Source organism: Carettochelys insculpta, chromosome 2, assembly GCF_033958435.1.
Source record: "Carettochelys insculpta isolate YL-2023 chromosome 2, ASM3395843v1, whole genome shotgun sequence".
Classification (NCBI taxonomy): Eukaryota; Metazoa; Chordata; order Testudines; family Carettochelyidae; genus Carettochelys; species Carettochelys insculpta.
Window position 1 is genome coordinate 225,065,137 of NC_134138.1, and position 12,300 is coordinate 225,077,436.

General features: G+C 41.3%; 1 protein-coding gene across 1 annotated transcript in view; it reads left to right on the forward strand.

Moving 5' to 3' along the window:
- DGKB (diacylglycerol kinase beta) overlaps positions 1-12,300 on the forward strand; it is a 481,053-nt gene that overhangs the window by 275,410 nt on the left and 193,343 nt on the right. Inside the window, exon 20 of the mRNA XM_074986201.1 lies at positions 8,254-8,318. Coding sequence (XP_074842302.1) covers positions 8,254-8,318 — 65 coding nt within the window. The remainder of the gene's footprint in view (positions 1-8,253; positions 8,319-12,300) is intronic.

Here is a 12,300-nt window from a genome sequence, read left to right on the forward strand (position 1 = left end):
CGACGGAATGCCCTGGAAATCTGGATGCTCCTGGGGTTTTGTTGGCAAAAGCCAGTTTTGTCGACAAAACCCTCTAGTGTAGATGTAGTCTACAAAAAGAGAGATTCAGAGAAAAGAAATCACCATCCTGGGCAAGTGTTAAAGAAATAGTATGTGTTAAATAGGAAGTAGTAGACTGGATGTTCAGAATCCTGTTACTGAAGCCTTTTTAAAGATATTCTCAAAGCATCCTGCAGTAAGTCAACTGATTAGTTAGAATAATAACTCTTCGTAACAAAAGTTTGATGTTCAGCATTATCTGTGGTAGAGTAGCTATAGGTCTGAGTCAAAACTGTTTTGTTTTCTTGAAAGAGATCTCTCCTCTTGGAGTTTCTCACTGATGTTGCACTAACCCAGAGCTGTTAAAAAGCAATACATTAATAAGGGCCTCGTGCTTAGGCATATCCACTGTTAGCTGTAGTGGTGAATATTAAAAGTATAATCCCTTCTTATCCTTCTTCCTTGTTCCTTCTTCTGCCTCCCCACAGGCATTCCACCAGTTGTAGCCCAGAAGACTTTGTTATTTTATTTTATTTTATTTAAACATTTTGAGGCGTAATTAGTTTATATAATTAATACAGTTAATTTTGTTGTGTATTATATCTAAAACTAGCTATAAGAAATTAAATATTCAGTTAGTGGTAGGACACCACTTCATCCTAAAAACATTCTTAGCATTACAGGCCAGTATGAATGTCAGTCCTTCTTCCCTCAGTGCTAACATAACATATCCATTACAGACCAGCACATGGTTAGTTATGTGTGACATCCTCTCACATGAAGTGCTTTTGTCTCATGTCCTTCAATGCCACCCCCACCCCCAATTCTATGCTTTTTTCCAACTCTGTACAATATCAATTCCACAAACTCCTCCGTTCCTTAGAAAGCCAGTAGAGTCCAGACCCTGAGTCTCAAAGCTCACTAATTGTATAGTCTCTCATCTGTGATGGTTCTTGGGGGACCTAGGGTTGTGAGTCGCCTTTTCACCCTCTGTCTCCAGTGAAAGGAAGCCCCCTTGAGACCAGAGGTCTATTAGCTACCTAAACACCCTCCTCTGGGCATTGTCAATCCTTGCACAGCCTTCTGGTTAACAATAGATGTATGCAAGTCCCAAACCCTTTTGAAGCATTCTCTGGTGATACCCATCCCCTCCTCCACTGAACACTCACAGAAATACCAGGGTTGCTGTCTCCAAGGCAATGATGCATATACCAGCTTGTAGGATTCAACTGAGGATCGGCATCTAATTTAATACTGTAACAGATATATGAAACAAAAATAAGTTTATTATCAAAGATGCAAGAACTAGTGAGTATGGATGATGGAAGCAAAAGGGTTACATGTGAAACACAAACACAACACACCTTTTAAAGGCTAAACTTAACAAACGAAAATACCTGTGTAAACCAGTCTTATATTACCCAGAGTCCTTTGTGGCATCTTTCGCGAAGGCAGACAGAGATCCTGCTTTTGTGCATGTAAATGTGCTTTCTGTTTACTTTCTAGGATAAAGGGGGGTATTTTTGCCTGCTACTTCTATCTTGAAAGGTCATTGTTTGTACTCTGGGTGATAACCCCTGTGGATTTATTTTTCTGTATGCAGCTACCTTGTTGATTTCATGTGCCCCTGCTGACTTCATCCATAGATACATAGCCATTGTGTTAGCTTACTGTGCTTAATTTGCATGCCAACATAAAGACTGATGAATAAACATCTTTTGTCTGACAGAAAATCAGTTTGTCAGCTCTGCCTTGAGGCAGATTTTAAAACATTTCTGTATACTTATGTAACTCTTTATATACTGTCCATCCATCCATTTCACAATTATATTAATGAGCAATATGACCCTCCTTTTCATTAGTAACCTCTTGCCAGCTGGCTTTTTATAGGTTTTGGGTTTCATCACCCCAGTCCATTAAGCCATCCATCTCTACCCCTTTTCGTATCCATCAATGCACCACGCTTGCCCAGAATGTCATGGAAGCTAATCTTGGTGGCTTGCCTATCTGTCAGATTTCCACACCAGCAGATGCTGTTGAAAGAAGGCAAATTGGCCTGTGTTGCCTGGCTCCAGAGTGACTGAACAGGAGGGAGAGATGCTCCTATTTTGTGGTAGATAAATCATTGGAAGTCAAATGAGCCTCCTGTGGTTCTCAAATTTGTGGGGTCTCTTCTGCCTGCTGCTGCTCCCCTCCCTCCAAGTTGGTTTCTCTCCTGGATTGTGTGGGGAATGGGTCTCCAGGCTTCCTCACAACACTGTTCAAATTCTGTGCCCAGATTGGGCAGGTAGTTAGTGGTGAACACAGGATTTTCTATATCTACAGCAGTAGCTGGGCCTTGCCTGTCCTCCTTTTGACATGCCAGAGTGATTGATGGGGGCTGAGTAGAAAGTGCTTGTGTTGCAGGAATTGCTATTTTGTTTTTATTTATTAGCTGGGTTGGCCTTAGGGAAAAATGGTGCTTGGGGCAAATTTAAATGTTGGTGCCCCAGTGCCTATGGTCATGGTGCCTCTCATTGCCCCAGTCCACCATGGGCTCCCTAGGCTCCCTATGCTCCCTTCCCCATAACTACTGCATCTCCCCCCATACCCATAACACCTGCACTGCATCCTCTTTGCCCCCAATGCCTGCACACACCTTCTGTGCCCCAATCTCTATCTGTGTCCCCTTCACTCCTACCCCCTGTACCTCCTGCTCTGAGGGGGGCTAGGGACATGGGGGTGCAGGAGTCAGAGTTGGAGAGTGTGAGGAGGGGCTAGAGGTGCTGGAGTCAGGGTTGGGAGTGAGGATTGGGACATGGGGGTGCAGGAGTCAGGGCAAGGGGCTGGGATGAGTGGGGGTGCAGCAGTCAGGGCAAGGGGCTGGGGTTTTGTGGGATGCAGAAGTCATCAGGGCAGGGGGTTGAGGGAGTGAGACTGAAGTGTACAGCTCACCTGCCCACTGTGCTCCCCAGCCAGAGGAAAGGGAATGCAGCAAAAAAGCTCTGCGCTTTTCTCTCACTCCCTGGCAGGAAGGGGAAGAGCAAAGCAGTGCTGAGCCTCCTGTATGAACTGGTGTTTGTGTGGGGGGGGGGAGCTTCTGCCTGCTTGCATCCTAAAGAACCCCCGTGAAGGGGGGACTCAGGGCTGGGACAGTCCCGTACGGTGAGGGGGGGCATACCCCTAGCCAGCCCCTATCACTTGCCTGGCTGCCAGTGGCTTAACACAGCACCCAGCAGGAAGACCCCAGAGCTGGGCTAGGAGTGGTCTGCCTCATCCTGCAGCTGAGCACCCAGCCAGCCAGCTGAAGCAGGGTGCACAGGCTTTCTTTCATGTTGGTCACAGTGCCCCATTTGATGGGCTGCCTCGGCAGTGGCCCTAGCCCCCTCCTCCCCAACAAGGCCAACCCTGTTTAGGGGAGCAAAGGGCTACCTGTTAACAAGAGGACCACGTGAGCCCCTTCTAGTGCCTCAGTGACATAGAATCATATGTAAATGGCCCAGTCCTGGGTGAGAGTTAAAATATAACTGCCAATCAGTGGATCTTGGAATCAGCCAGTTGAACGCAATGACCACTGATGTCAGACTTGAAAAGCAGCTCCCCTACTTCAAAATATGTACGTGTGTGGGCACCAGTGGTCAGTTTGATTTATATTCTTAATATATAAAGTTGTACCCTTTCAGCAATTGTTGTATTAAATTTGTCTGTCTTATGCTGTGCCCATCAAGACTGGTTTGTTTTTATGCATTGATCTTTTTAACCTTTTAGCTCCCTAAAAGTTGCTTGATCTGTTTTGGTGTCAGAAAATGTTCAGGCAGGGGAAAATTTCAATCAAATTAACCTTCTATGGAAAAACAACGGTCTGTGTGTCATCTGCAATGGGCATTGATCCCTAATTTGTTTACGCCTTGCATTTGTTATTCATGAGTAAGCACATTAGCCTTTTCATTTCATTCATTAGACAGTTTATCCTTGATCAGTGTTTTCTAATTTGTGTCAAATACATTTCTACTTGTTTATTCATTTGGCCTTAGGTCTTTCTTTTATTTTTGCGTTAATATAGAAGAAATTTAAAAATTTAAGCACAACAGTCATCTGTTTTGTTTACTTTTTCTCTAAATTATGCTTTCACTCATTGGAACATCTAACATGGATAAAGTATCAAAGACAGTGTTTTCTAAAGCTAGCAGAGCTGTTTTTGATCTGCTGGCTCTCTTTACGTGGAAGGTTGGCAGCTCAAGTTCTACTACTAGCATCACTTTCAGGATAAAATATTTTGTAACCTCTAGTAGTGAATGTTTGCCTCGTTAAATTACTTTTAAACTTTCTGATAAATATGGTAATATCTGAAGGATAAGCAGATGAGAGTAACAGGACAGTGAGTGTGGGAATACTCCACTGAGGCAAGGAAGTCGTACCTGGCATGTTACAGGGGTAAGGAAGCAGATAGCAGATAAGGACACTTAGAATTAGCACAGTTGCAATCTGTATTTTTTATCATATTCAAAAACTACAATTGACCTATAATGGTACCCTTTTTACAGATGGGTATGAAAAATAGCATCAGTTATTTTCTATTTTCTATGAAATACATGGCATTTAAATACATGATATATGTAACTTTTAAGTATTGACACTACTTGGGAGTAATTTGATTAGCCATCATAAACTCATACTGCTTAAAATCTTTATGGCACACGACCTCTTAATGTGTGATGGCAGTGTGTATGCATGCCCTAGACAGACTGTGTGACTTAGATCCCTTTTAGTGCCTCTTGAGTGCATCCTATAGAGACAGACCTGACTTCCCATACCTTATTCTGGGTGGAACCAAAGGGCCCAACTACTCTTAGGCTGTATCTACACTATGAGCTAAATTGGACTTTTAATAAATTAAATTTTAACCTCGTTATTATGAATTCGAATTGTGTCCACAAAGCTTCTTGAAATTCGACCCACCTTTTTTTCTGTGTCAAGTTTCCTCATCCCCATTGCGCTGTGCAAATTCGACAGCATGAGCAGTGCATTGTGAGTACTTATCCCACAGTGCCTTAGCCCATGTTGCTTCTGAGTGTTTCATGTTTGAATGCAAAGTACTGTCCCAGAATTCAGAGCAGCAATAACTACACAAAAACAAAGTGAAGACTGCACCATTCCTGCTGTGGCATTCCATTGCAAGTGTGGATGCCCAAATGCTTCAACTCACAGCACACATCATTTTGGCAACCACACTGGCTGTTGTGCAATTTTGCCTTCAATTACAAAGCTCAGTGACAGTTCAGTATCATAATGGTGCTGCTGCTGCTGATGATGACGATGGTTTGAAAGAGCAGATCTCCCAACTACAGTCCAAGGACTCAGAGCTGCTGGCTGCCCTGGATGCACTGGTGACAGTGGAGCAGCAGTTTTGGACTCGAGAGACCAGCACACAGGTGGGACCGCATTGTTTTGGTGTCCTGGGATGACCAGCAGTGGTGCTGAACTTTCGCGTGCACAAGTCCACTTTTATGGAACTTAGTGGTATGCTGTCCCCTACCCTGAAGCACAGCAACACAAGGATGAGGTCAGCTTAATAGTTCAGAAGTGAATGGCAATCACACTGTGGAAGTTTGCAACATCTGACAGTTATCAGTCAGTGGCAAATCAATTTGGGGTGGGTAGATCTACATTGGGGTCCGTGGTGATGCAGGTGGCCCACGCAATCTGTTGGCATCTCCTGAGGAAGACTGTGACCCTGGGACATGTACAGGCTATAATGGATGGCTTTGCTGCCCAGGGGTTTCCTAACTGCAGTCGAGCAATAAATAGCATGTACATCCCCATCATGGCCCTGGACCACCTGGCCTTTGAGTATGTAAACTGAAAGGGATACTTCTCCATGGTGCTGCAGGTTTTGGTAGATCACAGAAGTCATCTCACAGACATCAAAGTTGGAGGGTCAGGGAGAGTTCACGATGCACACGTCTTCCAAAATTCTGGCCTGTACAGAAAGCTCCTGGATGGGACTTTTTTCGCCAAGTGGAAAATTGCATTTGGCAATGTGGAAATACCTGTTGTTATATTGGGCGACCCTGCTTACTGTCTGCTACATTGCCTTTTCGAAGGCCGCTAAAGGCTTATTAAGGATGGGATAGTAAGTGTGCATTCCACAATACATCATTTGCCATCAGTTATGCAGCACATTTCTTTGTGGGCATGATAAGCTATAAGCAATTGTCTGCTCTTTGTAGGAAGGGGGCTGCAAAGCAGGGGAAGCTGCCAATTGTCCTGGCCAGGTGTCCTGCGGCAGGGAAAAATTTTTTTTCGGCTGTTCCTGGAGCAATAATCAATCTGCATAGAGGGGATGGTGGGGAAGGGTTCGATTACAGCCGCATGGATGGCTGCGTGGGTGGGTTTGATGTAACATAAAAAGAAAGGAAAAAAAAAGAAGCATGTGCAGCTGTTGATAATACTGGCAGGTCTGCGGAGCTACCCTGACTGCTGGTTGGCTTCCTGGACTTTTTGATAGGCTTGCTGGAGTCCTTTCACCTTCACCCAGCATTGCTTTCAGTCCTGGGAGTAACCTTGAGCAATCATGTCACATGACATCTGATAATAGATTGCCGCATTTCTCTTGGCCACCCAAAGTCTCTCTGCCATCACTTGGTCCCCCAAATGGCAAGAAGATCCAGAACCTTCCATTGGGTCCATGCTGGAGCTCTCTTGCGATCCTGAGAAGTACTAGGCAGATCACTACCTTGAGTCCTCATGATTGCAAGAGATGGCTAATGATGCAATTGCTACTGATGTGGTGCAGTGCAATGGGCAAAGGGATTTTTTCATTATGGGTGCCCTTTATATTTGCAGGGCTGGGTGCTGCTAAATTCCAGTTCAAATTCAAATTCAATCAAAAATTTTGCAGGTTTCCTGATACCTTCTTCCTGTGCACCTGGATGGAGAGTAACATATAAGGAAACAGCCATACATGGAGGGCCACTGTGTAGCTTTGTGGGATACCTATGGCACACTTCCATGCTACCCTTTATTCAAGATTTTAAATTCAAAATTGATGCTATATCCATCCCGTAATACTAGTATTTTGTTATTGGTATTACATTTCAATAAATCGAGCCAATAGTATTAACAGTGAAGACAGAGAGATTTTAATATCGAGCTAACGCCTTTAAATTTCATTTTTATCTTGTAGTGTAGATGCAGCCTTAGATGAGACTCTGGGCTGTAGTTCCCTGCTCCCATCCATTTTAACAACACAGGTTCAGCTTGTTTTTCACACCTATAATAACTTACCTTTAAGAGTACGTGATGCATATGTCTGCAATAACAAAGAAACAGCACTTTCAAAACAAAGCACTATTAATTCATAGTGCTGTGGAACGAACTGCATAGAGCGAGACTGAAAAATGCAGTAAAAAGCTTAGACATTTTTTACTTACACTTCTGTTCGTTTCCCTAAACTCAGTCAATTCCAGCTCCGGCAGCGGGAGAGAGACTGTTGCCTGGGTAGTTCCTATCTCTTTCAGTCAGATGTCAGCTTTTCTTGGTCAGCCTCTTCAACTCTTCCTTCCTTTTCTAGGTCTTTGGGGGTTAGATGGTCATTGATCGAGGCTTAGATTTGGAAAGAGTAACACATTCTAGCCTGGATGGAGCCAGACCAGTAGTTTATTCCCCTGTGACAGCTCAGCCATATTTTCATCATGTATTCTTACATGTGAGATTTGTTTTTCCTTTCCCACTTGTCTCTGTGAACAATCCCTTTGGAGCATCCTGAACAGCAAACATACCCAAACACAGAGAGGCCTGTACAAGTGCTCAGGCTGTATATTGGTAAAGTCACCCTACTGGATCTCCTACTGTACTTTACCAAAAAAAGAGATTTCATAGATTTATTTGGCAGTCCTGCAAAAATAATGATGTGGATAGTAAACCTTCACTGAAATAAATTCCTGGATGCTGCACAAGAGTTAAGAGATACTTTCAGAAAAAAATAACCCATCATATTCCATTCATATTAAAAGAAGTAACAGACTATAAAAGATGTAGTAGATGAATGATCTGGAGATACATCTGCTAGTTGGAATACTGTATAGCTGCGCTTTCAGCATTATCAGGGAACTGCTTAGATGATAGTGCACAAAATATCTTTGGTTTATGTGCCTTCGTTGTAATTTCAATTTTATATTTTGCTATTTTAGCCATAATGATAGATTTACACTTTCTTTTTTTTTTTTCTCTTAGGATGCTTCAATTGCCCACAGATTCCACATCATGCGAGAAAAACATCCAGAGAAGTTCAACAGTAGGTAAGAACACAAACAATATTTGCATATGAATAGGTTGCTTTCAAATGGTTAAGATATATATTCCACGAGGATGTAAATTCTGCATTTTCCTTAAACATACTGAATATTACTACAAGACAGAATGTCACCGCATTTTACCTTAAATAGCCAGTTCCAGATTACTCTGATTAACATCAGTTCTATCTGCTGGTAGCTCAGTTGAAGTGAGCAGCATTATAAATAAACTGTTCTCACTTGTAAAATGATTGACTCTTAAGATTAGCATGATAGAGATGATGCACTGTGGTATCTGAGGATCCCTGAGTTGACACTTTGCCATTAGGAAACTGCAGAGCACTTATTAGACAGCTGCAGCTGGGGATCCTTATCATTCACTCCTGCATACACACTCCTATGTTGACAGGGGGGGCTCTTCCATATATACTCTGTGAGAAGGGCAACTGAAAGCTGTTTTATAAATATATGCTACTTATCATTAAGTAGCTTGGGAAGTGTCTAAAATGTGCACATTGAAACTTTTCATATATCCATGTGTTCCTTTCTGGGTCTGATATAGAGCATTGTTCCAAAGCTTTTTTGGTAATATACCGTGTGTCTGTATACATTTAAAGATATCTTTCCTCAGTAGATGGTTTACTAAGTAGATAAAATCCATAATACAATGCTTGTTTGTCTCTCAGATAAGAGCTATATAACATCAACAGTGATGGAGAACTACAACATTTCAGAAGTCTTAAGTAACATTTAAAGGCACAAAGGAGGGAAAAGAATCAATTGAATGTATACGGCACATGCTTGTTTATATACTTAAAAATATATTCTCTCTCTGGGCCAAACTGTGGCATTTGCACACTGGCTTGAATTGGGAAATATCCATGGGGATATTTGGAGCAATTATGTCTCAGGTAAGCAAGCTCCCCTAACGGATGAGGGACACACAGGCTGCTATTTTTATAGCACAGTGGATCTTTGCTCCCAAATTTGTCCACCCTACTTTGTAGACAAGACAGACAGGGTGGTGTGAGTGGAACCATTAATCACTGTGGTGTGGCCAAAAACACTGTGCTGTCCCAGCCACAGGAACTGCAGTTGTTACAAGCCATGAAATGGTAGGCTTCTTACACACTCAGTACCCCTTCAACATCTGTGAGGCTCTATCATGATCTAGGGTTTGTTATATGACAGTAAATACTGCTATAAAAACCCATGTTATAACAGCTCCTCTTCAGAAAGCTCAGATACTTTTTCACTCTCAAGAATTATACGAAGAGGATACACAGTGGTTCGTAAAGGCATATTGCTGGAGGTATCAGATACTTACCTAGTGCCAGTATTGTAGATTCAGGTGAAACTGGTGAAACTGGTTTGTGAGTGCCCTTTTGAGCATTTTCAGCAGTTGGAAATTTTAATTTATAAGAAGTTCAGCTAGTAATATCAGATCAGATCAGATTTCATGTTACAATAAATCATATGTCATTAATAACATCTGCTAGCAGGCTCACCTTGAAATTCATCTATATTTTAAAGATTCTGAGGTTTCTAACATTATCTTAAGGAAATTAATTACAAAAAATATATAGTTCCAATCTCTATGCCTTTTGTTACAGGGATATTGAAAGAACATATGTTTCCAGGTTTTAGAAGAGCTCTCATTTAGATAGATTACATAATATTTGTCAAAAATAAGTATTTATTGTGAAAGTTATAACTTGTTAGCTTGTTTTTAAAATAAGAGATGTTGTAGTGTCAACCTGGTAGTTTTTAGGTAGCTTGAGCTCTAATTGTGATATTTGAAACCCAAGACAATAAATATCTTTATTCAGATAGTTTCCTGAAGCATTTTGCTGTAGATTTATAGTTTTTTAAATATTTGTTTTTAGTTTGCATGGGTGTAGGAATGACAAAACCTGCTGATGTAATTTTTTCAAATAGTTGTCCCAGATGCAGCAGGGTCTTTGAACCGCAGTTTGTACAATGTGGCATTCCACAATGATAAACCTGATGTAAGGCACTAAGAATGTGAAAACAAATCCCATTCTAGAACTCCACTGAGCCAGGGGCTATAAACTGTGTAATTTACTGGAAAGTGGAATTTTCAAAAGCATCTAAATTACATGGGAGCACAAATAGAAATAAGGTCAAAGGGACGTGCACTCCTAAGCCATTTAGGCTCTTGAAAATTTCACCTGGAAGTCCTCAACACTTATCCAGTCTCAGATAAAGAATCCATTTAAGGCTTGGAGTTACTGCTTAAGTTTTGATTTTTCAGGGATGCTGAGTACCTGGAACTCCCATTAAACTAATCAAGAGATTAAACACGTCTATAAATCAGACCTTGCACTGCAATTCTGTTTTCAGAATTGGCTATGTAATGACCTGTTACATAGCCAATACGGAACTTGTTGCAAAACAGAAATTGAGAGTAATTGAGCTTGAGAAAGGGGGGAGAGAGAGAGAGATGCAGAATAGCAATGGATGGAACCTCAAGAGGTCATGAAATCCAGCTCCCCTGCCCAGAAGCAGAACCAAGTAAACCAAGTCTCTGACTTGTATGTTTGCAACTTCTTCTTAAAAGCCACGAGTGATGAGGATTTCACAACCTCCTTTGAAATCGAATTTCAGAATAGCTGGAATAAGATGGGTTAAGCTGTAAATATCTATATAGTGACACAATAAGATTTTGATATTTTAATCAGTCAGAACAGGTGAGGGAATGTGAGGTGGATTCTGTCCTGGCTCATGCACTATCAATACAATTGTTAACTAAGATCCACATGGAAGGATAATTCTGCTCTCATTTAATACATTTATTCAAGTTCATTGAAGCCAAAACAAGATGTGGCTGCAGCAATGTAAATTAGGACAAATGTTGCCCTGCAAAGATTTTTTAAATAAACTATTGGATATTCATAATGTAGAAAGAACCCAGCTTCATTGTCTGAACCTGGGTTTTGTTATAAGAGCTGTCCATGATTGAAGGGAAAAACATATTTTTATTTGTAAACTGAGCAGATGTCAAAATGAAATCATGAGTGTATAACCACTATGGAACTCCTCCTACCTCCCATGTCAGTTTTAGGGTCACATCTCACAGGACAACTTTGCTGCTTTAGTTTTACCATGTATAAAATAGAAATTAAAAATGTCTCTGCCTTACTTGGTCTGGAGGGTTAGTGTTTGTAAACTGCTCTCCAAGTAATATACTCTAAGCTCTAGGGTCGCCTTCCTCTAGTCAACATGTGCCAGGAGTTAGGATTTTGTTTTTTATAGAAGGACTTAACATTGCTAATTTCTCAAACATACAAATAATAATGTAGGACTGAAATTGTCAAAGCCAAGTAAAGGGTTTGGGCACTCAATTCATAAAAAAAAACTTAAATATGTAGCATATAAAGAAAGAAATGTACATAAAAATGTTTGTGTATCATTGCTGTAATCTTCAGTTACTCTTACGAAAACCTAGAGTTGAATTGGTTCGTGTGGTTCTTTTCTTTTCAATGATCAAGTGTGTCCCATGGTCTTACTGATAAGAATACATACTGTTTCCATTCAATGGACTCTTAAGGAGGCAAGTGTTTAAATGCAGTTGTAGCTACTGAAATCTGACCTGTCATAGGAGCCCAGACATTGGGGATTGAACTGCTGAGATCACTTAAGAAAGTGTGGGCCAATTCCTAATGCCTCCTGTTAAGAGCAGGATCATATTTCTTGATCACATTGAGCAAGGCTCTAGCAGTTAACCCTGTGGGGAAACAAACTTGTAGAGGACAGCATTTGAAGTAACAAAATATTCATTAAACTGGGACATGCCTTTGAAATAATCTACTTTGTCCAGAACGCCCCTGCAGGGAGAGCTGATTACGCATCATAGACTGGTGCTGAGAAAAACAGATGTACGGTCTATATGACTAGAACAGCAACGAAGGGTCCTGTGGCACCTTATAGACTAACAGAAAAGTTTTGAGCATGAGCTTTCGTGAGC